Raw genomic sequence first — 24,334 nt, 5'->3', positions numbered from 1 at the left:
ATTGTGTTGCAGTTTAACAAGACATTTGGCTTCTTACTTGCACGTCTACTGAATCAAAACAAGGAACAAATCTTGAACAAGCTGGAGAGACTCCAGCTCCCATTGCATGAGGATTGAATTCCAGTTTCCAGAGCTGGTCATCTACGGTGTCACTGGTAGTAGTAACTGGTGTCCACTCCCTAGACACATTATGCTATATGGTTCATCAGTGAAAGTGTACAGGAAGTGAACGAAGAAGAGGCGATTTTTGCGTTTGCTGTGATGCATAATATATCAATGAAAGGGTTAGTTTGTGTTTAGAAGGCCAGTCAGTGTTTAATCTGTCACTGCAATGCTTGTCCTGCAAAAGATTTCCAGTGGGCAGAACTGCTGTAGAAGTGGATCCTCCTCCAATTTGCTCGGTATAAACTGCGATCGTTACGTTTGGTGGGTTTTTTGGTTTGTTTGTTGTTTGTCTTTTTTCTTAATCAGGCTTTTATATGGGATTACTCCAGATCCTGAGGCCGTCTTTAGCACACAGATGTGGTCATTTTTACTCCAGAACTAGACGGCAGAGTCCATCTCGTCCTCCTCCACACTCGCATAAGTCCATATCTCTTACCGTGCCACCTCCGGCCAATTTCTGTTTGCACCTCAAAAGGAAAGGAGAATGCTATTTTGTGGTCAAATACTGCTTGGGAGTAGACCGGTGTGAAAGAGGAAAGACAGAAATAGTGGCTAGAGAAGGGTAAAATTTAGACATCTCAGTCCAACTTAGTTCCCCTGGGCTCCCTTTCTAGCTGACAGAGAAAAGTAGGATCCTCCAGAGAATGTTTCCTCTGGCCTGTCTCAGCATGCCCATCCCTCTGCACTCATGCAGACATCTAGTGTGGCTAGCTCAGAGTTGGCCTCCCATGTTGAGAAGTGTAAATGAACCCCAGTCTTCCTTTCAAGAAATAAGGACATACTTTATGTGAGTCCGCCTAGTTCTGTGTTCCTACTTAATGACTATGGGCCCGACAATCAAAGTCTATCATTAGAGCTGTCACACAGTTAAATAAATGAAAAAAGCCCCACTTCCATTTTTAACTTACGTGGTTTCAATTTCTAGCTGGTGGTCCTCGGTCCACCTTCCTCTGCTGAACTGAAAAGTCTATCAGCACTAAGTAACTTTCTCCCATCGAAGCAGTTATACTTTGATATCTTTATGCATAGTCAAATCACCTCAATCTTCTTCTGAGAAATGAAAGAGCTTGAGGTCTCTAACTCTAGCACTGTAAAACATTTTCTCCACCGCTAGAATATTTTCTCAGCTTTTTTTTATATCCTCTCCCATTGTTTTTTAAATATCCCTTTGAAAATTTATTCCAGTAATGGTCTCACCAAGGTTACCTACACAATTAAATACATTAGCTCCACATTGCTTGCTCTTCCTCAGTTGCTAAGGGATGTTGTCTTGTTTCCATCTGCTTCTAGAAAAGTATAATCTGCAGCAAGTTTCTTAATCACCATTCACCAATTTGTGGCTGAGAAATAATACTACTTTGCTATTTAAGATGGTGAGGGGAAAGCCATCAGCAATCAGGAGACATTTGCTTTCTGTTGTTGACAACTATGTATACTATGCACTGGCATGCTCACAGAAACATACAGTGGGTCCAGACCAGCCACTACAGCCTGCTCTCACATCTGATTCTTATTAGAAATGTGCTTTCCCACATGTCCAATAGGAAGGAAACTTCTAAATTGAAGTGCTATATGTCTGGGATGTCAAGCTGAGTGTAAAGCTGTGGTCTACCATCAGAAAAGATTAGGATTATTAATAGACTAGTGAACAGGAGTGTTAACTGAACACAAGCATCGTTAGAGCAGTCAACAACTCATAGCCATAAACTCAGCCAAAAGGCTAAGAAATGTTAATATATTTGAAGATATTTGTTTTAATATTTCAGAAGTTTCTGACAAAATCAAGTAAGTGTGGACCGTGACACATGTAGACAATTAAATACTGTTTGAAAGCTTAATCAGCCCTAGCCTTTAAACTCCGAAAATGGAGATTCAGTCAATACAGCCCAGGGAGTCTAGAGTGGGTCAGCTATCTCTAACACAGACAACTGTACTTGGTCATTTGAATATTCCACTGACTGTGATGATTAGGGACAGGATTCACCTCCTAAACACACCTTTGACACTCTAGGGGATGCCCCTGTGGGGTGGTATATATGAATCAGGACTCTCCCTTTTTAGGAGCTGCAGGTAGAAACCAGCAGACTCTTAGTGTAGTCTGAAACTGAATCCCAGTCATACTCTAAAATAGCTATCATCTCAGCTACCCTGTAGTCAGAAAAGAGGGAGAAATTCCAGGGTTTCAATCCATTCTAAAATATGGAGGATAAACTGTTACGTTTCCTATATAATTAATTTAAGATGCATTCTTATCACAACATCTAGGCTATATAAATGGACCTGGATACTAGGCTAAATAGAATGATTCCTGTCCCATCAACAGTAAAATTCTGACTTACATATTCTAAGTGGAAAAACAGATTTATCAACGTGAAGAAATATTGAGAAGCTTCATGAGCATATTAAAAATACTAAAAAATAATATTTCAGTATCGGACAATCAGCATAAATTTTAATTCTGTCCAATTTAATCATAGACCTTTAGTAAATGGAGATCTCTTTGCATCACTGCAGCAGCTTGTACTTTCTGGTCTGGACCTAGCATGGGTTTTCCAAGCCCCGCTGTAGTACAAAAATGGGCAGACAGGATGAAAAATGCTTGATGGAATAGCAAAGTAGTAAAAGTTCATTTCTCCACTAGATGGCTTCATTCCCATGAAGATAACTGAAATGAAATTCATCTTCACTGATTCCCATGTTAACAGACAATCCTAAGAAACTAAAAGATTTGCTTATCTGCTTATATGAAACTGATTATTAACTCTATATATCTGCCAGTGAAAGGAATATTGTAAAGGATATAGTTTCCTTACCTCTTGGTTCAGGAAACAGTAGAGAACTGCTACAATAAACCCCTGAAAAAGACCAAAAAAAAAAAGGTGCTGAGTGTTAGCACAGTTTGAAAAAGCCACATGCACAATCTGACTTCGTGATGGTACTGTGTATGTGAATTAATGAGTATCACTGTAGGTTGGAGGATTGTTATAAATTGGAAAATTCTTTATGTATCTCCAATAAAGCTGATCAGCCAGATAATCAACTAATTAGTGGCATTTCACCAAAGTCACTAACGCAATATGAATTCCTAAGAGCAGATGATATGGCAATTGCAGTTCTCCCACGTTATGCTTACAAAAGTATGGTCCATTCTACAGCCAAACACACTGTGAGCTAATTTTTTACACCGTGTGAATCAGTAAGGAAACATAGACTTCGTAAGGAGATCCATGTATGGAGCTCATACAGCTTTCCAGTCAACTTCTGTGTCTTTGCAGTATATCAGATGAGATCAAATCCTGCCTTATTGAATACTTTTGTTAAGATTCTGAACTGAGATAAACCCAGGAAAATCCTAGGAGGTCAACGGACCTATGTGATCAGATACCAGCTAAACACCTCACCCTTTTATTCAGTTAACTTATTCCTTACATGGTTAATTAACTCAATGACGGCCAGCTCCACGCACGGAGGGTCAGGATTAAGATGTGCAGGGTTTACTGGACAGGATTGACACAATGGATTAAATCCTCGAGAGGACTAAACCAGCACAACTGCTGGATTTTTGGTGATGCTCACTGACAAATGATGCCATGCAACCATTCAGAGGGAGATATGCTCCCTGGTGAAGTTTGGTAGGATTGCCCACAGCTGCTTCTTGTAGACTCTGAGGTGCAGCACAGGGAAAGGGAGGAAAGCAAAGGGCAGCCGGGTGCTGCCTTGCTCATAACTCAGGTAGCAAAGCCACCTGGAGGGTATGTCAGAGCAGCCCCAGTAGCTGTTCTAGTTGGCACCAAGCTCCTCAAGCTGTCCGTGTCCTGTGTGCCAATTCAGAGCAGTTGGGGGCATCCAAAGCACATCAAAGGTTTTGCTTACCCAGGAGGGAAACACATGTAGCATGCCTCAGGGCAGTAGTCTGTATGGGGCTGATACGTGCACCAGGCACTATTCGATGTTTATATGTTTGCTTATCAATTTATTCTTTGCCAGAGAATTAGTAAGAGGGCTGGACCTATAGCTTCAATTTGCCCCTGGATAATTTAACGTCAGCCCATATCAGTTTGATCTTGTCAGCGAAGTCAGGGAAGGTATGTGGCTTACCACTGGTAGCAAAGGTTTTCCATGCTTGGCTTTGACCCACCGTCTAATTTATACATGCATCTGAAAGACTTGGCCTTGTATTTGCAAAATCTGCAAATATACGTTTTAGCCTACAGCCAGGTAGGATGTAAGTCACATCTTCAGATACTGTAACTCAGCAGAGAACCATGAACTCTGTGAGGAGACACTAGCTTCAGGGTCCAATGATTTTTTGTGCAATACTAGTTGTCATGTGGACACTAGATTAAATTAGAAAATCTACTGAGAAGGAACTGAAGTCTCTGCGGTCATTTTACCTGAAAAGATCCAATGCAGAGCTCTAAGTAAAGCCGAACCCCCAGGCTGGTATATTCCGGAAGAAAGTTGAAGACAATATAATGGGTTCCAAATAATGGAATCAGAAGCAGAGTTGACCTTGAGAGACGTCTAGCACAGGACATGAGAAGAGGTAAGGTAATATTATTTCCCTGAGTAAAGACTAATGCATGCAATATGCCACAGTAATGAACAGAAGTTAAAAAGAGGATCTAAATATCTACATGTGAAGTTCATATCTCTTAGGACTACAGTGCTGGGCAGAAAGCATAATGAGAAACTAGCTGGAAATAGATTTCTGATGCTTATTGCCTTATTGGCAATACCATGTTCATGGCTTTTCTTATGGTATTTTGGCATTCTGTCTTTCTGAATGAGGTTACAGTTCAGGAAAACACAAAGCAGTAGAACATATTTTGTCCCATTGAAGGCATTGAAAATTTGACATTTATTTGTAACTAAACACAGAGAAAGTAATATGCAGGCTCCCTTTATAGTCCATGTACAGGAAAAGGCATCTATAGAGGGTAATTTATCCTGCCCTATATAAGAGATCTCATGTGGATTCAATGAATGGTTTCCTAGTGTCCCCATTGATTGTAATTGGAAGGTAGATACCTGAACTGATCTGAATACATCATGTTTAGATGGTCAATATCAGGTGAGATGAGTCTTATCCTTTGACTAGTTTCCTTGGGAATGGGATAAAGTTGGGAATTTCTAGAACTCAATGCCAGCCAAACTGAGCCTGTCTGTGACACTGGACAAGTGCTTCTCTGTTTAGAAAAAATTATATAAGTTTTTATTATTAAAATAATTGATTTTTTAAAAATTATTCCATACACTACCTGTACTGAGAACAGTTATTGAAGTTGATTTGTCTAGGGTCTAGTTTTTTCAGCAAAATTCTGATGATATTGACAAATAGGACAAAATTGACCTGTTCACAATATTTGGGGGGAAAAAAAAAAGAAAAGGTTACTTTCCAATGTAAATCTCTGCAATGAAAATCTGTTTTTTTACTTCAGTTATTATGTAATTTGTGCAGTTTCGATAAGACCAGTGTAAGATTATTAATGTCATTCCTGTTGGCAGCATTCAAGCGTCTAAATAGGTTGCATTCCTTCTTAAAGAAATAGCTGAAGATGAAAAATTGAAATTTTGACTCTGTTAAGCAAACTAGTTTTGTTAATAGCTTCTGTGATTCTTTTTATTTTTTGTAGTGCATATAATTTTCAATTTCTTTTGAGATGGCTATTGTACTAAATTCTGGCTAATACCTTTAGACATTATTAGTAGAATTCATCTGACTAAATACAGGTATCTACAATGAGATGTCTGCAGCTGAGCTGATCACCCTATTCTCCCTTTGTAGTCAATGAAGAGCCAGCCAGTATAGTCAATAGAGCCTCAGGTGGAGTTGGGGACGAGTCATCTCCTCCAAAGTTAGACATCTATTATAAGTCAGATGAATCACGTACCAAAAGTGCATATTTCTCTTTGTTGACTCTGAAGAGAACTGAGGAGCATTAGCTCAGCTCCAAAGCTAGCTAGGGTCAATCCTAACTTGCAAATCAGATTTGCTACAATTGCAATTTGGCACAGCCTTACCAAAGTCTGTGAAGCTGCTCGGTTTTCCACAATCAGAGAGTTTCTCCCTATGCATTTTTGTGTGTCTGTACGCACCAGCTCTTCTTTAGGTGAGGCTGAATGCTTAATTTTGCCTAAGAATATCCACATTTTACCAGAAAGTCCAATCTCATTTTATCCATCAGTGATGCCTTAAGTACATTCCAGCAGAAAAATCATCACTGCAATCCTCCTGAATCGCTTGACTTCAGATGTGGATGTCAGATGAGGACTAGTAGGGGGAAAAATAATGGAGGCAGAAGGAAATGTAATACTTTATTGAAACATGGCAAACTATGACCAGAATTCAACTTGAGAGTCTTCATTCACATTGTTTGCATGTATATGCCTTATTTGTATGCATCTGTCCTCCAATTAAATTAAGCTTTTATTAGATGGCCTTAAGGTCATCCATTAGGTGCTTTCTCAAACACTGCTTGGGTTTAATGACATGTGGGAGTAATCATACATGATAATAATTTAAAGCCCATCAGTTTATTCAATAAATGTCAGGCTCAAGAGCTATTATCGTTGTTATCACCTATGAACAGAAACCTATCGCCCTTGAAAGTTTGTATTAAAATTTATAGCTGATTCTAGACTCTTAGGCTAAAACTTTGTTTTCAAATATTATAAGGATGGTTTAGCCACTCATCTGCTATTAATTTCAACCAAATTGACAATTCTATGAGAGTTTTAATTTGTTTGAAGGATGTTTGCTTGGGGGGGGGGCGTGGCAGTTCTCTGCCTCTTTTTAGTTTGCATTGGGCATAGGCAGGTTTACAGTAGAAATTCCACGGTTCCTCTTCCTTATTTCAAACAACATTTCAGCAAACAGTAACCAGATTTTAATTTAAAAGTCTTTTTTCTTCTAATTAATGTTGGCAAACTCAGAAATACCTACCCCAACAGAAATTATAATAGGTCCTTTGATTAGCCACCAGTAAGGAGAGCCTTGATTAATATCCCAGCATCTGAGAAAATAACAGTAAGTTTAGAAAAATATGTGTATGTAATCACTGAAATCAATTAAAAACATAACCCAAGAATATAGAATAATGTAGGAAATAATGACTTACGCCGTGTCTTCAAAGTAGAATTTTGCTAGTATCCATGTAAGGGTGAAAAGTGTTGGAAAACCTGTCAGACAGTGAAACACAAACTGTGCTTGTCTAGTTTCATCAATTAATCCAAATCTTGTCCACTGAAACTCTGCTGTGATGATACAGATCACTCATTTTCAGAACTGGAATTACCCTTTGTGGCTTGTTCACATAACAGGATGTCCTGGTTTCAGCTGGGATAGAGTTAATTTTCTTCTTAGTAGCTGGTACAGTGCTGTGTTTTGGATTTAGTGTGAGAATAATGTTGATAACACACTGATGTTTTAGTTGTTGCTAAGTAGCGCTTAAGTTAAGGACTTTTCAGTTTCCCATGCTCTGCCAGCAAGCAGGTGTGCAAGGAGCTGGGAGGGAGCAGAGCCGGGGCAGCTGACCTGAACTAGCCAAAGGGGTATTCCATACCATGGAATGTCATGTTCAGTATATAAACGGGGGGAAGTTGGCCAGGAGGGGCAGATAGCTGCTGGGGCATCGGTCAGCGGGTGGTGAGCAATTGCATTGTACATCATTGGGTTTTTTTTCCTTTTTTTCCCCTCTTTTTTTTTTTTAATATTCCTTTTCATTACTATTATTGTTATATTTCATTATTATTATTGTTAGTATTATATTTTACTTTAGGTATTAAACCGTTCTTATCTCAACCCACGAGTTTTACCTTCTTTCCCGATTCTCCTCCCTATCCCACTGGGAGTGGAGCGGGGAGTGAGGGAGCGGCTGTGTGGTGCTTGGCTGCTGGCTGGGGTTAAACCACGACACAGGAATTGCTTTAAACCCGTAGTGTAAACCTAAAAAGAAATCTCCTAATACCCATGATGGAATGAAAGAAGTAATGGCATTCAGTCTTTGGTGATCATGCCTCACTGTGGTGATATAAAGGGACACAGAAGCTACTTTGCACATGATATAGTTCTGCCATAGATAGTACATTAAAACCCAGATTTATGTAATAAGGGTGCTTTTTGCATGATAAAATATTGAGGAATAGCATTTACCTCTAACAGCATTACTTAAAATAATAGTAATGTTAGCACTTTACAAACACAGAATGTGATGCAGCCTAAAAAGGCACTTGAAGTCTCCTTAAAACACAAAAAGTGATCCAGTTTGCTCAGTTGTCAGGCCTACCTTAACCTTTGGTGACAACATGCATGGATTGCCTTCCTAAACTGACCAAAAATTCCCCTGGGCAAGTGCATTCACCTGCCATATAGGAGTTCTCTGCTTTTTCCTTTACACAGCAACTTTATGTGGGTAGCCACTTAGTTTCTGATTTCTAAGTCACCACAAAGGTTTGAACAATTAGATTTATTGCAGAATACAACAAAAGGGAGTGGGGATGTTACTGTCTCATGCCTGCACTGTTATTTAGTGGATAGAGCTCCTTTATTCATACAATTGCCCAATGCAAAAGATGGGCTATAGCAATATCAGGACTACAAAAATGCCTGCTGTGACTCCAGATGGACCCATTCTCAGAAGAAGACTGTGTAACTATATTCTGCATGAATAGGAGCAAGGTACACCTAACTTTAGTGTTTGTGATAACTCCTTAGAGGTATCTCTGTTTTCAATGGGGATAAAAAGGTTAAGTGGACTGGATCTCTCTCTGTGGGTTCCCAAATGTACTTAATTTTCCACTTATTTCATAGGGACTTTAATGCCATACTTTTGAAAAACTTGATTGCTTCTCACTCGTATGCATGTAAAAATAAAATCAAAGCAATGCCCAAGTTAGGCACTTCAGTTAGGCAGATTAGATTCCACATCCAGTATTTTTAATGGGACGGATAAAGCCTTGTTTAACATCTTGCCTTTTATTAATTTCATGTAAAAGCCTTACTTACCCCAGCCAAAGAGAACAAGCCACCAAAAATATCTTCTTCCATGAGAAAGGGATGAGAGTAGCAGACAGTTTAGGTAAAGAGCCTCTACTAACAGCCACATGAAATTGGTCATCATGAAGTAGTGACAGAAAACAACGGAGATCTTGCATTCCGTCTAGGGAACAGGAAAGTCACAGTTTAGGCATTACTTGTGGATACATGTGTTTGATTTGCAGGTGTAGTGCGCATCTGTAATTCTGGCTGAGATTACAAAGAACAAGTTCTCACAATTTCATTCATGTTTAAAGGGAGAGCTTCAAATGTAATATGGCTTTCTGAATAGTATGGCTTTAACTGTCATAATACCTTGGAATTTCCACTGTATTTTGCTTTATACCTCTATGTTAAAAATATAACTTGGTCTCCCAAGCATGTGGTTTGTCCCACAAATGCACTGCCTCCAGTGTACCTTATACCAGTAGAGTCACATGCTCCATAGCCCTTGGACAAAAGTTCAAGGACTCGCTTTCCTACTTATGCTCAGTTTTAAATTTTTGTGTGGCCATGAGCAATGCAGAAGAATCATCCCATAAACCTCTGTTTGAAAACCATTGCCACGTTGCCGATATTTGTGCCTGGATCAAAGCTGAGTTGATTGCCTGGTACCTTGCATGACCTGTGGTTTACAATTCAGAGCTTCCAGTCAGAACATGAAATCCAACATTTCCAGAAGAAACATCTTTCAAAAGATGTGTTATGAGGTACTCAGAGAGCTTCAATTTTAGGCTTCAGATTATAGAAGCGTAACAGTGTAATGACACTACTTTTTTCTACAGCAAAGTCTCTATCTGATTTAGAGTACTACAGGATCACAAATTGATGCATTCAGAACGTAGAAGGGCATAAGGTACACACTTATGGAGGTAAAACATAGTGAAAAAAAGAATTATATAATTTTCATCACCAGGTTAGAGGAAAAAAAAAGTAAGTAGTAAAAAAAAGCCATGAAAAGTGAAACCATATATAGATGGTATGCAAAAACATCAACTACCACAGTATCTTGCTTTTCATGTGCTTACTGTAGAGAAGCTGCAATGATCAATGTCTTCCTCTTGGAAAAGGACAGCATCCTTAATGAAAATGGCAATAGCTTTTAAGATAAAAGTAAAAAAGAGCTGTACATGGATATAATTTCTGGGACAGTGAAGCCTCCTGGAAGAAAAGAAGAGAGGTCCTTCTGAGGTAATTAACTGACTTGTGCTGACAGTAATTAAAATATGCAATAAACCCTTGTTTCATCTCAGGTACTTCCAGGCACGTGTGGAAAGAACACTTTCATCCACCGAGCTCTCTCTGTAGGCAGGCAGAGATAAAAACCTTCCTCATGTAAAGCAATTCACCCACAGTCTACATCTTAATCTCCTTCCTTGTTAGGTGGTGCCCTGGTGATGTTTCTGGTCTGCCAGATTTCAGGAATCTCAGTTTTAGCTTGTGGTCAGTATACCTGAGCCAGGCTTCTGGTTGGCATTATTTTGGGGCCAAGAGAAACCTGCATTTGAGGAATGATCTTTACTGATACAATTCTGACTATGGCTAAACCACTCCCAAGAACAAGCGTGCAGAGATATCCTGGACTAACTCAACAGTTTTCTTAATGAACAGGGTAATGATTACTTAGCAAGATTTTCTATACCCTATGCCATGGGTGAGTTAAATTGCTTTGAACTCCTGTGTAGCCTTATCCAGAATTAAAGAATTCTTCCTTAGTTTAGCAGAGTTATGAATTAAATGAATGCAGATAAGAGCTTTAAAACAATTTGGCACATCTACTTTAAATTCTCAGTTAATTCAGATTAATTTTTGACTGTTATTAAATACAGGCTTTTGGAGGAGTTATACAGCTTCAATTTTATGTTTTCATTTGGAGCTGAAGATTTTAGCTAATAAGCAAAGAGTTCCATTAAAAGTCGAGTTCCATCCAGATCCAGTAATCTCAGGGTCACCTAATCTTAAAGCTCACTTAGTGTGTGCAGAATTTTATTACTGAACTCAAATGCCAACCCCATTGTTAACTCTAACTTTTTCCTCCCTATTGCTAAGTCTCTTTATGTCCATTGTTTCTTTCTTTCCCCTTATTTGGGCTGGTTTGTTTTCCTGAGTCGAGAGTGGATGTCAATAAACATATCTGTTGACTTCCAGACATGAGCTAGGAACCAACAGAGGTCAAGAAACTTTCCCCAGAGAAACCTGGGAGTTTCTCACAGCATTATAATAAAACACTATTCTTTTTTGTCTTGCAGAAATACAAGAAATAAACAAAGATTAATAAAATAAATCCTACATGGCAGCAAACATCAAATCTACATTAAATGAGAAAATAAACAATCAGTTTTACTCTAGATACTCTAAATTATACCTGTAAATGCCTAATAGCTGGATAGGTCAGTAGGAAAGAAATCTTACCAAAAGAAGCCAAATTCAGAGCCTAACTTTCAAAACATGTCTTTAGTTACAAATGTTTCAGTAGTAATATGTACAGTGCCATAGGAACATTGATTCAGAATCAAGTTCTTTGTGTATATGTATATTCTTATTAATATAAAATTCACTGAAGCCATAAAAGGCAAGTACACAGAGTTTATAAAAAATTATCTTCATTCCAGCTTAAGCAAGCAAATTTATCTATAGGTTATTTAGGATCAAAGTGAGTTGCTGAGTTTTGCCAATAGACAGCCAGGGTTTATTTCCCAGTTCTGATTCTTCTTATGCCTGGCTCTCTCTGATCCCTTTTCATTTCTAGCCTCAATTTAATATTATTAAACCAATACGGCCTGAAATTTTTATTTTTATTCTACTGGATTTCTATCTATATTACTTTGTTGTGTCTAATGTTGTCTTATACAGTTTAAGATACTAAGAACTGTTGAAAGAATCGAGGTTAGAGGATAACTCCACATACCTGAATGCAATAAGCACTGTCACGGCAATAATGAGTGAGGTGATCGATACACTGTATCCGACAGTGTAGATGATCTTTATAGTAGAAAAGTAGGATTGCTAGAAAAGAAGAGAATTATTTGTCACATAACTTGCAGCCAAATGACAGCTGTTTTACTGATTCTGGCAGTTTTGCTTTGTTTGGTGCTTCCAAGCTGTTCACATCCCTGACAGCCTTTTTTCCCCCTTTTAATCCCACAGCAAAACTCAACTGAAATCACTCATTATGTTTCTTTTGTGACGACCCATTCCATACTTATGTGGATATAGCCCAGTCTGATAAAGAAACATGTATTGATCAGGATGGTTTCAAGCTCATTCATAAAACCATAAAAACCCAAGCCAGTCTTCCACAAAGGCATTGTAAAAACTCTTATGCATTTTTATAAGCACTGCATTTTACACCATGTTTTCTCCACAGCAGTAGCAGGACAATCCTGCTGGCAGCTGGCTGCATGATGAACACAGAATTCTGTCAGCCTTTCCTTATGTTTCTCCACTTTTCTTTGCTCTGCTTCCTTACTTACATTTTTGCCGCCTATTCTTCCTTTCCATTTTTATTGTGTTGTGGGTTTTTTTTTTCCTGGGGTTGTTTTTTTCCTCTTTTTTTCTTGCTGACACACTCAATTGTTACTCAGTCAGAATGTCAATCAAAATCCATTTCAATTTAAATGGCACCTCTATCAGACATGATCTCTGAGTGAGGATAAGCTGACTTCAACTATCACACATGGAAGCAGAAAATAGAATGAATAAGCTCTAGGCTGCAAATCTTTCCCTTCAATCTAGCATGGTCTGTCTCTTGGGTCCCATTTCAATGTTTTTATATGCTAAAATCTACACAGCTATGCAGCGCATTGCTACAGTTCACTGTGGGAAAGGGCAGGTACTTGTTTTGAGCCTTAAGTATAACTTAAGGCATTATAAGGCTGACATTGGGTAGGGTTTATTTCATTTATTTTAGGTGCTTAAAAATTAGCTACCTAAGTGTGAGCAGCTAAGTCTATAGTAAAACGAGCAGCGTGAGACCATGGCCACAGGACTGTACTGTTTAATTGTTAACACAATCCTGTTTCTTCCTACTCTGTTTCTTTTCTAGTTAATGAAGGGAAACAAGCACCCCCAGAAGACAATTCATCTCATTGTAAGATGAGACCTTATCACTTTCTGTCAGCAAGAAAAAGGATCTGTCACTACGTCTGCCTTAACAAGTGCAGGTCAACAGGTCTGGTTTGGTAGAGCGAAACCCTTGGTGCTGAGGACTCTACATCCATGTTGTGTGCGTTTCTGACTAGCCGTAGTCTAATCCCATGGGCTGAACTTTTATCATTGGTCAGAGCACACTAGGTGCACCCTGCGTTTGTGTTCCAGGTTAGTTTCATCCATAGGAAGCCAGATTATCCTTTCTGAGAACATCCCTCGCTGTAAATGCACTGAGATAACCAAGAGATTTTCTTGAAAAGCACACACCTGATCCTGACCAAAGCACTAATATAGATCCAGCGTGTAGTGATTAGCTTAGACTTACACAATAATTTTTTTGAGATTGATGAAGTTAAATGATGTGGAAACCATGCATAGTGGCCTTTTCTGTCTGGTGGATGGACTGTGAATTGTATACGATTACCCATGGACCTGACTATGCACAATTCCAACCAGAGCTCAGAGAAGTCCCTCAGAGCTACGAAGCTAGCCAGTGAGTCTGGAAGGTACCACTCCGTAAGAAACACATCAAAGCTGTGCTAGGCTGACCTTAGTTGGCAACCTCCATTTACAAATCAGAGATGAAAAACATGGAAAATAATCAAATCCTTAAGTGGATAAACCTGCAACTGAGGAGTTTACCTTGAGGTAAAATGTGGGCTACTACTAAAAAGATCCATAGAATCATTTAAGATTGTTTTTACACCAGAAATGTAAGGAAGCAATAAAAGAAGGAAAGAAAGATAGGAGTTGCATTTCATGTAAGTGTTTATTTATGCAGAGCAGCAGGTACTGTGGCTTAGGGGCTGGAAAGGAAGTTTGAGTTAAACAGCATGATAGTAGTACAAAAAGTAATGGGAAGACAAGAGAAATCTCCCCATGATGACATAAACTAAATTCTCTCCATCAAGTTGAATGGACTTCATCAACTACAGTATAAATGTTGTTTTCATTCTCTCTATAGTGGACAAAAAAGGATAGTATTCACCTGACTTGTACAAATAAAGACAAAAGTGCAGTGTTTAGCCTGTACAGAGGAAGGGTAGAGATCTAAAGTTAGACTAGACAACTAATTTTTAATCACTTAAAGTGATTTCTACCTCCTATCAGTTTTAACTTAGTGGAGATTTCTTCAGATTCTTTCCACTGAGTTACTTCTCATTTTCTCCACAGTAGCTAATAAGACAGCAAAACCTTATCACAAAAGAGGCTTTATGTAACCATAATAATTTTCAGGATTATGATATTTTTCATTAAAATATGATATAGTATTTTGGCTTGCTTCTTTTCTCTGGAAGAGGAGTTACAGGAAGCTAAGCACATCTATACAATATGTTTGTATCCTTATTAATTAGAGATCAAGCACTGTATTTTCCCTGTACGTATAACCTCTAAATATCACCAGTTGTGCAAATCTAGCTGAAGAAATATGTCAAATTCTGATCTGCATTACAGAGATGTAGATTTTGAAACTTTTTTTTTTCCTTGTTGAATTAGATATTTTATGCTAGGCAGCATGAGAAACCAGAAACCCCTCTTGTCCTTAGATATTGCTGAGTTTGGAGTAGTGGTATTGTAACAGCACGTTTGCTGTACTGATACTGTGGTGCCACAAAATCATCTTGCTGACTGATATTATTGAAATGTCTTAATTCATATTTTATGAACATTTTGCGACATATCTCTAGCTGTTATATCTGTGAGCAAGTTCAACAGAACTGCATGATTGTATGGAATTTGCAGCTGGCTTTATTTTTATTACGCTCTTACACCTGAATAATAAAACATCCTTAGTGATTCTCCAAAATAAGTGACTAGAGCAAAATCTGAATTGCATTCCATACTTGGTAAGAAATTTCAGCTTCAGCTGAGTCTCCCTCCCCAGTGGTCTTCAGGAATAGAAAGGAATCCTATAACGTCAGCATACCACTCACATATATTTATTTAATTAAACTTACTTCTTCAAGCGGAATCTCATCTTCTACTGGACAAGCAATATGGTAGGGAGGGAATGGGTCAGACCAGCCTTTCTTTGTGCAGTTCCTTTTTACTATTCCAGCTGAAACAGAAGCACTCATTTTTTTCCGATGAAGAGCCCCATAACACAGAAAATAAAAACCAGAAGACCTCTTGCTACTACGAAGGTTATACCAAGAGGAGAGGATCATCTCCATTAGCGTCTCACAGAGCTGACAGGACATTTTGCATGAGTACATTCAGGTAGTCAGATGATACAAAACTTTTTACTTTATCTGGAGACAAACAATGCAAAGAAGTGAGAGAACCGAGGTGACAGAGGTAGAGATGGGAAGGAGTAAGGAAGAAATCATATCAGGGACAGGGAAGTCCATTGAAGAAGATTGGGAAGCACTGCTCCATCAGACTTTTGCCTCGTTCAGCACTCACCCTTCTAATGTATCCCTTCTCACTCTCACCTTCCTTGGGGCTTACTCTTTCTTTGCAGATCAGAGGCTGGAATAAGCAGTTATTTCTATGAGGATAGCACGTTTCCATAAAAAGATTTATGAGTCAGATGAGGGATAAGTAAGAGAATCCCAGGGCAGGAAATGAATCTGCACAGATGAAAGGAATTTTCCTTATCCCTCATTTATAATGAGCATGTGTTGGGTGAGGCAGAGGTTGGGCTTTGCAGTTTCTCTTTCTTGTGGAACTGCCAAATCTAGGTCTTTCCTGGAAGATCGGTTCCTCCTTATGGGCTTGCAGTTTGTTCCTAGCTGTATTTACCCAGAGAGTAAGCAGTCACAAAGGCATTAGTTTGCACAGTCTTGCATTTGGCTCAACACATATGCTACTTCAATGACAAAATTCTGCTTTGTATCTCCAACCTTGGTCTTAAAGAACAACCACGTTATTAATTCCTCTGCCTTTCATTTCATCCCACAGTAATCAGAGCATAAATCTCATAAAGCCCCATGCTTAAGTTCTGACCTAGACAATCCCCATACGAGCTCTGTGGAAAACTCACGCAACAAGGTGATCCCAAAGCCTATGGAAACCAATGGAAATCACGCTATTGATTTCAGTGGTTTTTTGGCTCAGGGCCTCATCACAGACTATGGGATTATATTCAGTTATGAATAATGCTTAAAATATGAGAAGAACTGCTAAGCTCCCTCAGATCCTACTGAAATCTTTGCGGTAATGCTCTGATCCAACTAGAGAACAGGAACTTGCGATGTTCTGTCTTCACCTCCCATTTCTAGAAATGCTCTTGCCGGGCATGCAACACAACAATAGGAGTACAACCATGATAGTACATCACCTGGCTCCTTCATGAAGTGAAAGAGGATGTTTGGGCATGGTAAGGCAAGAGTCTCTCCAGCATCTGCCTCTGGCCAGCACAGTAATTTGTCCCAGGTTCTCTTGCAACCTCAGACAGACAGTGAAATATATTTTTAAGTATAATTATATTTGAGCAAAATAAAAAACCAAACCTTTTTAAACTTTGCCACTCCACCCCTTACACATCTTATAAAAGTAGTTTAGCCACAATTTTTATTCTATAGTGAGAAATAAACACCTCCAGAGGACTATCTAATCTGCTTTAGTTAGACTCCCTGTGTTAGACTGGGGTGGGTTTTCAGATATAATGCAATAAATGAAAATGTGTTGTGGAAATGGGAGGGAGACTGATGCTGGAAGAAAGACCAGATTACAGTACTTGTTAAGGGGTTGCCCTATTTTTAAAGATCAATACACCCTCACATAGCAAGCATGACGCCATGATAGCATGCAGCTGAGGAAGGAATAAGAGGACAAGGACACAAGGATTCACTCAGATAGATTGACTATCCATATTTGAATGTGAAAAAAATGTTGAAAAAAAGAATTGAAAGGAATGGGAGTAGATGGAAGAAAAGCTGACCAGAGAACAGGGATGTGGGACAATAAGTAAAACACTCAAATATGCACATTGGCAGCATGACTGTGTCCTGACTCTGGCAGGGCGTCGCTTCTCTCTCGCTCTTTTCATCCCTCAAACATGGATACCTGCTGGTGTTGCATTTCCATGCTCTTCTGTGTCCTCCAGACATTCGGCCTCCTTTTTCTTCAGCTCTGTCATAAAATCACATTCTGGGTGGACATTCCCAGCAACCTACAGGGAGAGGAGTTTCAGCCGGTTAGTAAGAAGGTGTTGGGTAGGATCTCTTGAGCCATTAAGTCCAGACCCACTTTTGCAACTAACAAGGCTATGTTAAGGACATAGAACACTCGCTTAGGGTTTAGCAGTCAAAGGGTGCCACCGTCTCTGCACAAATTGCAACCCTTTCAGCAGATGAACCCAGCTGAGCTGGGTCAAAGGCAGTTGAGCTGTGCTACTTTACATCAGAGCAAATCATTAGGCAGCGTAGCTGTCAGAAGATGGTAGCTACAGCTCTGTACTGGAAAGTTTGTAAGATTTCTCTGGCTATGTTCATAATGAAAGACCTCTTTGCTAGGGCCTGGGTTTGAGTGCAGGACTCATTTGTATCCTAACTTTAGCCCCTGCTAAATCTGGGCACAAGGAGACAGAGTGCACTTGGACAGGCTCTTTTTCTTAACAGTGAAGGGTCCAGCACTTCAGGGCATGCTTCAGAACCCACCTGCTCCTCAGCATAGACATGCCCCTGCCAACCTCTGAAGAAACAACATCTTGACACCACATACAATTACTACAAAACCATCTTCTGAATGAGTTCTTCACTCCAAAAGGAATGAATCTGTTCTCTCCCTTCTGCCATCTGCCTTTCTTTACACAGAGCAGGAGGCAAAACTCCTTTCTTTGGACAAAAACTCTGCACCAAAGCATTTGTTGGTTTGGTATGCTGGTGTAAAGAAAAAAATTGGCATCCAGTGTTTTAACAGCAGGAACCTTTTAGTTGCTTTAGTCCTTATTTAGACTTGTGCTTACATGGACACCACAAGAGAATTAGAAAGCATCCAGAGTACCTTGGCCACCAGGCTGTTACACACCATGACTGCTGTGGGTGTACCCACTGTGCAGAGGTACACACATCTATTTTTCACGAAGACATCAATATGTGTCTTGTCCAACCATAGCCATTGTCCCCAGTCCCAGAAGGCCAGCTGTCATCAGAGACGCTCTCATCTTAGCTCTACGTCCTGGCTACTGGTGCCAGTGTGCTCTGTATGTGTGAATATGGATATAAAGACACAGATATACACAACAGAAAATAAACTCAGGATGAGACTTGCATGGTGAACAGGTGGCTGGCATATGGCTCAGTTTTATTCCACCCAGGGAAGATTAATATTCAGGGAATTTGGAAAATAAATAGCTGGCTTTCAGTTCATTCAGAGGGCAGATCGTATCCGTTCCAATAAGCTGGTGTTTCCCCTCCATGTTAATGTCCATATCTCATGTTGGTCTGCAGAGCATTTGAACTACATATTGTCTAACAACTTGAGGCTCTCGGGCTGCTGGAGAATACTGGATTAATTGCACAGCCTTTGCTTTTCTGGGGTTTGGACCTTGGCATTTGAAAATGGCATGTATCCACATGTATGCCCTTCAAGGAGATAGTCTGCTTCCCATTTACTGCACTTTTAGGAGGATGTGGTTTTCCTGCCAAACTGACAGACAGCAGTGCCATGGATTAGTTTAAGGCAGCAATGAAAAGAAAGGCCCCATACTCAAGGCTGAATGAAGTTTGGTGTATGTGAGAGGAAGGCAACTATGAATGGACGAAGCAGAGGCCAGCCATTGCCTTAGCCCCAGGATGTAGAGATCTGATGTGTAGGATGCCCCAGTGATGTCAGCCCTGATCAGTAAAAACAGGTAGTCTAGGGAGCCCTGCAACTCCACTTCACTGAGATATGCAATGGTAGGCAGGGTAACAGAAAATTGGCATGTCTTGAACATCTTTGCGTACTTGATATCTCTTCTCATGCCAACATATATTCTTCCCCCCTTATACTCACCCTGGACAATGAAATTCGTCTATGCTGAAAATCTCACTGCCCATCATGTACAGCAGCTATTGCAAAAAGTAGCTCTATTAGTCAGTAGAAAATACAGTCAACCCATTTACTGAAAAACTATTTTACAACATTCTCTTGGTTAAGTGAACTGTGCCCAGAAAAACCTCAGTAGACAGGAAATGTACCCATTTGCACAGTCTTAAATTATTTCTCCTGGCAAAAAAATGACTAGATTTTGCCTGTGAAAACTCTCTTTGCTCATTGAAATGTTCATGGCAAGAACAAAGCTTGTTTGGCTTATTCACCAGTCCAGGAAATCTTTTTTTGATTTTTTGTTCTGAGTCTCCAGACTCGTGAGAACACTACCACATGCATCTCAAATAAAAAGGTGAGGCTGATCAAGTGCCAGGTATTTAAATTATTACCTCTTCCTTCAAGAAGACCTGACCTTAAGACATGCTCTCACAGTTTATATTCAAGTCAGTGCTAATCACTGCTTGAATAAACACTGAGTGCAAGATCTGCTATGACAGAAACTCGGGTAAAATAAACTAAAAATATTTATTCCACTCCTAGGCTGTGTGCTAGGTATATTCAACCCCCTAAAGCATTTGACTACATCTAGCAGACCCTTATACTTTCTGAACAGCTCTGAATACTATTCCCAAACAAGGTGTAGAATCAGGTTCCAAACTACTCTGAAAACATCTATAGACTTACTTGTTTAATCTCGTTGTCTACCTCCTTCCCTTCTGCCCACTTCTGGAAGCATCAAATAATGGGATAGAGGTATGAGCCATTGTTTAAGACAAGAATAAATGTCTGTGTACGTGATTCAGCTCCCTTTGGTGTCTACATCTACAGAGACATCATTATCTGATCTAGTCATCTTAGATTCCTTTCCTGAAGGTAACAGAGAGAAGCTAGCATTTTTGTGCATAGATCAGTTGAATTATTTTATACCTTTGCTTTTGGATGGAATGAGCTATGGTTTAGACTCAATTCACTAGGATTCCCCTGACTGTTAAATCCATGGTTACTTTCTAAATTTGGGCTTCAGCACTGAGTTAGATGAATACCACTTACTACAGCTACTGACATTATGTAGGCTTGTGCACAGATCATTACAGCAGAGCTGTTTTGCCTGGTAGCTCAGCTGATAGTGACAAGTGTTTGTGGTTTGTAGGATCCCTAAAGAAATGATGCTCCATAAAATCTTTTAGTTTGCCACTTTGGTAATTCACTTGTCTTAGGATCCTCCCTACAGAAACTCCTTTTGTAGCTCACAGATCACAGAATCACAAAATAGTTGAGTCTAGCAGGAACCTCTGGGGATCATCTAATGCAACTTCCCTGCTGAACAGGGTCAAGTAGAGCAGGTTGCTCAGGGCTGCGTCCAGTCGGGTTTTGGATATCAACAAGGATGGGGACTCCACAACTCTCTGGGCAGCTTCTTCCAGTGTTGGGCTACCCTCACAGTAAAAAGTGGTTTCTTGTGTTTAAGTGGAATTTTCTGTATTTCAGTTTGTACCCATTGCCTCTTGTCTTTTCGTTGCATACCACTGCCAGAGGGCCATTCAGATTGCCTAGGAGTTGAGCCGTCCTCAGGAGAGACGCCTCTCTCAATGGACTAGAGGGAGAGTCCTGGATAACTGCCACCTTACTTTAGGGTCTTCGACAAAATGTTTAATATTATGGTGGATGAATGTGGGCTCTTCCACCACAGGCAGCCTCTTGTGTTGGGTAGATGAGGCAAAACAGGGATCCAAACTCGGCTTGTTTCTTTTTCTGAATTCTGGTAATTAGTAGAGGAAACATGAAGCAGAGGTTCTAGCACTTTTCATGGTCATTTACATCCATGAAGACGGACAGAGGTAAAGTACCACTTCCCTGAGAGCCACTTAACATATAGCAGGTGAGATCTGCAGGTATGCCTGTTCTGTAGACCTTCCTGAGTAGCTACAATCGTTTCACAAAGCTGAGCAGAACATACATGTCTCCTTTTAAAACTGTGCTGTCACCAGTTGAATTGCTCACATTTTTAAGAGTCTATTGGTTAAAATATTCATGTGGAGTGCAGCAAACCTAGATTCAATTCCCTGCCAAACCTGAGAAGTTTCAAGTTTTTATTTCCCATTTTTCGAGGGAACCAGTATCCCAATAAGGCTTGTTTAGGGAGAAGGTTCCTAATCATGCAACATGAAACCATTCTGCACCTGCACATGCAACTTTCAAGTAAAAAATGGGACGTGTCTGATGAATTTTGGTAACTGTTAGCAGAACTTGAAAGAAGAGGAAATGCAAGGAGAAAAGAACAGATGGATGGCAATTTCAGAATGCATTTTCCCAAGTCCATGCCAATCTGAAGATATTAATTTTGGATCAGTCTTTTAACTGATTCCATGATAACTACTCTTTGGCGCTACTGATGGGCAAACACAGAGCCTCTTAGTAAGCCCTGATTTTCCAATAGCTTTGCATTCCCAGAACATCCATAACAATTCACTAAGGCAGAGCAAATTGGATAGCAAACTCACTGAGCACTAGATACCTTTAAAGGACTTTGACATGTGGAAGTCAGCTACACCTTTGTGATGCTTCCACTACCGTGAGACAAAATATGTGAATAATGGCTTAACTCCAAACTGAGTTGCTGTCACGGTCCTGAGGGGCTTTAGTGGCCCTCCTCACCCTGCCCTTGGGCCTCCCCCTACTCTGCCCATGGGCCCAGAACCCCTTTTCAGCTCAGTCTCTGCCCCAACAATGCTGTAGGATGGTGGTTGCAAGCTCCACCACAGCCCTGCCCTGCCCAGTCATGGGCCCTGCTGATGTCTCAGCCTGGCCTCAGCCCATCCTTGTCCCCATGGCCCTGTCCGATCAACCTGGGCTATGTCTGACCCTGAGTCCCCTCACCGGGCCTGATCCTGACCCTGATCCTGACAGGCTGATATGCCCCCCAGTCTGCCCTGCCCGTTCACTGAGAAGGTGGGATGGGCTCTGGCTGGCAAGGTCCTGCCCTGTGGGTCAGGTTATCACTTATAGAGTAAATATAGCTTAGAAAAAGTATAAAAGTGCTTTTCTTGTGGTCATATTTGCACCCCATTTGGAGTTAAGGTAAGGAAACAAGTATTTCCCCAATATTCTTTTTAGAAGGGTAAAAATGATAGGAAATGTGCAACAGGAGCCAAAACAGAAAATCTTTTTGAGAGGACCATAGCTAATATTTCAGGTTGTCCTCCTGAATAACTTTATACAAAAATCGTCTTGCCAATGAGGAAAACTAAACTACAAATGAAATAAACACCGATATGTTCCGAACAGAATATGAATTTGCAGTTGCTGTATCCATCAGTTAAGGTATTAAATGGAGCTGTGGGTTAGCACAACCACCAAAGATCGAGCAAATCTTTACCCTTGTCAGAGAGCCCCTGCTGAAAGTCTTGTCAATGTGATGAACATAAAAAAACTAATAACAAAAGAAAACTCTCTTCCAGATCAGGTTCTAAAGAGGGACATGAAATGCACACACAAGAAATTAAACTTCTCTTTTTTAAATTATTATTGGTGTTTTCATAACGTCATGCAAAATTTGCTGCTCAAATGATGCTTTTCCTCTGTTTTCTCTCATATACATCATAATGCATCAATATTTGCATTCTTTTCACAGTACAGTAGGCACCATACAAGCAATGATAGCAAAAAAATCTCAGTTTATGGAAGCTGAGAGTCAGCCTCTTAAGCATTTAAAACCTCTCCAAAAGTTGAGTTCAGCTCTTCCAGGGAAAGCATACTATCAAGTTACACCAACAATGAAAACAGATGGCTGTTTTTCCACCATTTTCTACTCAAATAGGAGTTGTTTACCTATCCTCTATCATAATAAAATATGTAACACATGCTAGGAGATTTTTATTATACACTTCCAACTTGTTTTTGATCAGTGCATAATCATATTGTAACCAATCCAACTTTATAGAAGAAAGTGTTATTTCTCTTGGGTAAATGAGACAGGTTCTTACAGAGACCTTCAGTGATATTTTTAACTATTAGCACTGGATCCTGATACTCTACTTATGAGCAATCATCCTTACCTGCTCCCACTACAGGGAAGCGGAGTTTGTCGCACAGATGATACAAAGGAAACCATAGCTTCATGTCAGTAAAAATCTTTTCAGTCATTTCACAATATTTTACTTCTCCTGACCCACAAAAATAAAGCTGCTGTGCCACCCCTCATGAAATGCTCCTTCAGAGAAGAGATTCCCGGGGAAGAGGAAAGGATATAGCAGAAGAATCACAAAAGGAAGATGCTGAAAATGTAATTACTCTCAAAAGCAAAGAAAATGTCCTTCCCCCACTTTTCACAGACCTGTCCTGATATCTGTGTGATCCTGAACGCTGGTTTACTAATCATTGTCCAAAGCAAAATGTCAGCAAGACCATTAAGCTTTTTAATGCATTTGGATATTTCTAATTCTGCCACAAGCATCCCTGCTGGTTCGACTCATTTATTACCTGTAGCATCTCAGCCGCTCACATATTAAATAACTTTAATGCTACCAACAAGGCAGATGAAATTGTAACTAATAAGACTATGTAATCTGAAATTTAAGAAAACTTTATCAAAACTCAGCTGCTCTGATGTAACAGCTCTCCTCCAGTTTCTTCTTCATTGTCACTGTCTTTTAAAGCCTACACACAAAAAAAAGGGGGGTTCTGCCAATTATGTTGTTTCTCCTTAGTGAGTGTGTGGTAAGAAAGCAGTGAAATGCATTGAGATACAGATCCTACAATGTGTGTCCCTTCTGCCACTGTTCACACTTTTCATAGCATCTTGCCTTGTTTAACTGGAATCCAAAGCAAATAAAGAGAAAAGAGACTCATGCAAAAAGTAAAGCTGTATCTGACCATCTGCTCCAAGAAGAAAATGAACAATTATTGAAAAACAAAGAAGTAAAAGCTTTTTTTCATGCAATTACTTACAAGCACTCCCAGACTCAGGGTGTACAGAACACAGTGATATAAAGCACTAGAGTTCAT

General features: G+C 39.8%; 1 protein-coding gene across 1 annotated transcript; it reads right to left on the bottom strand.

Annotated features, from left to right (window-relative positions):
* Positions 1-509: 509 nt before the first annotated feature.
* GHRHR (growth hormone releasing hormone receptor) lies at positions 510-24,334 on the bottom strand. Its single transcript, XM_050892640.1, has 13 exons — positions 24,278-24,334; positions 17,363-17,468; positions 16,635-16,742; positions 15,310-15,410; positions 12,111-12,208; positions 10,231-10,363; positions 9,173-9,326; positions 7,287-7,347; positions 7,112-7,181; positions 5,427-5,518; positions 4,560-4,689; positions 2,979-3,020; positions 510-632 (listed from the first exon to the last, which is right to left on the bottom strand). Exons 1-13 carry the CDS (start codon positions 24,332-24,334, stop codon positions 510-512), a joined length of 1,275 nt encoding a protein of 424 aa, XP_050748597.1.

This window comes from Gymnogyps californianus, chromosome 2 (genome assembly GCF_018139145.2).
Source record: "Gymnogyps californianus isolate 813 chromosome 2, ASM1813914v2, whole genome shotgun sequence".
NCBI classification, from domain to species: domain Eukaryota; kingdom Metazoa; phylum Chordata; class Aves; order Accipitriformes; family Cathartidae; genus Gymnogyps; species Gymnogyps californianus.
This window is presented reverse-complemented; position numbering and strand designations above follow the sequence as displayed.

Bases quoted from the DNA above. Each gene is read 5' to 3' on its own strand.
- GHRHR (XM_050892640.1), bottom strand. From the start codon at position 24,334: ATGAACTCTAGTGCTTTATATCACTGTGTTCTGTACACCCTGAGTCTG. The intron at 17,469-24,277 runs GTAAGTAATTGC...CTCTCCCTGTAG, and splicing joins CCCTGAGTCTGGGAGTGCTT to GTTGCTGGGAATGTCCACCC. The intron at 15,411-16,634 runs GTGATGTACTAT...CTTCTGTTTCAG, and splicing joins TCACTTCATGAAGGAGCCAG to CTGGAATAGTAAAAAGGAAC.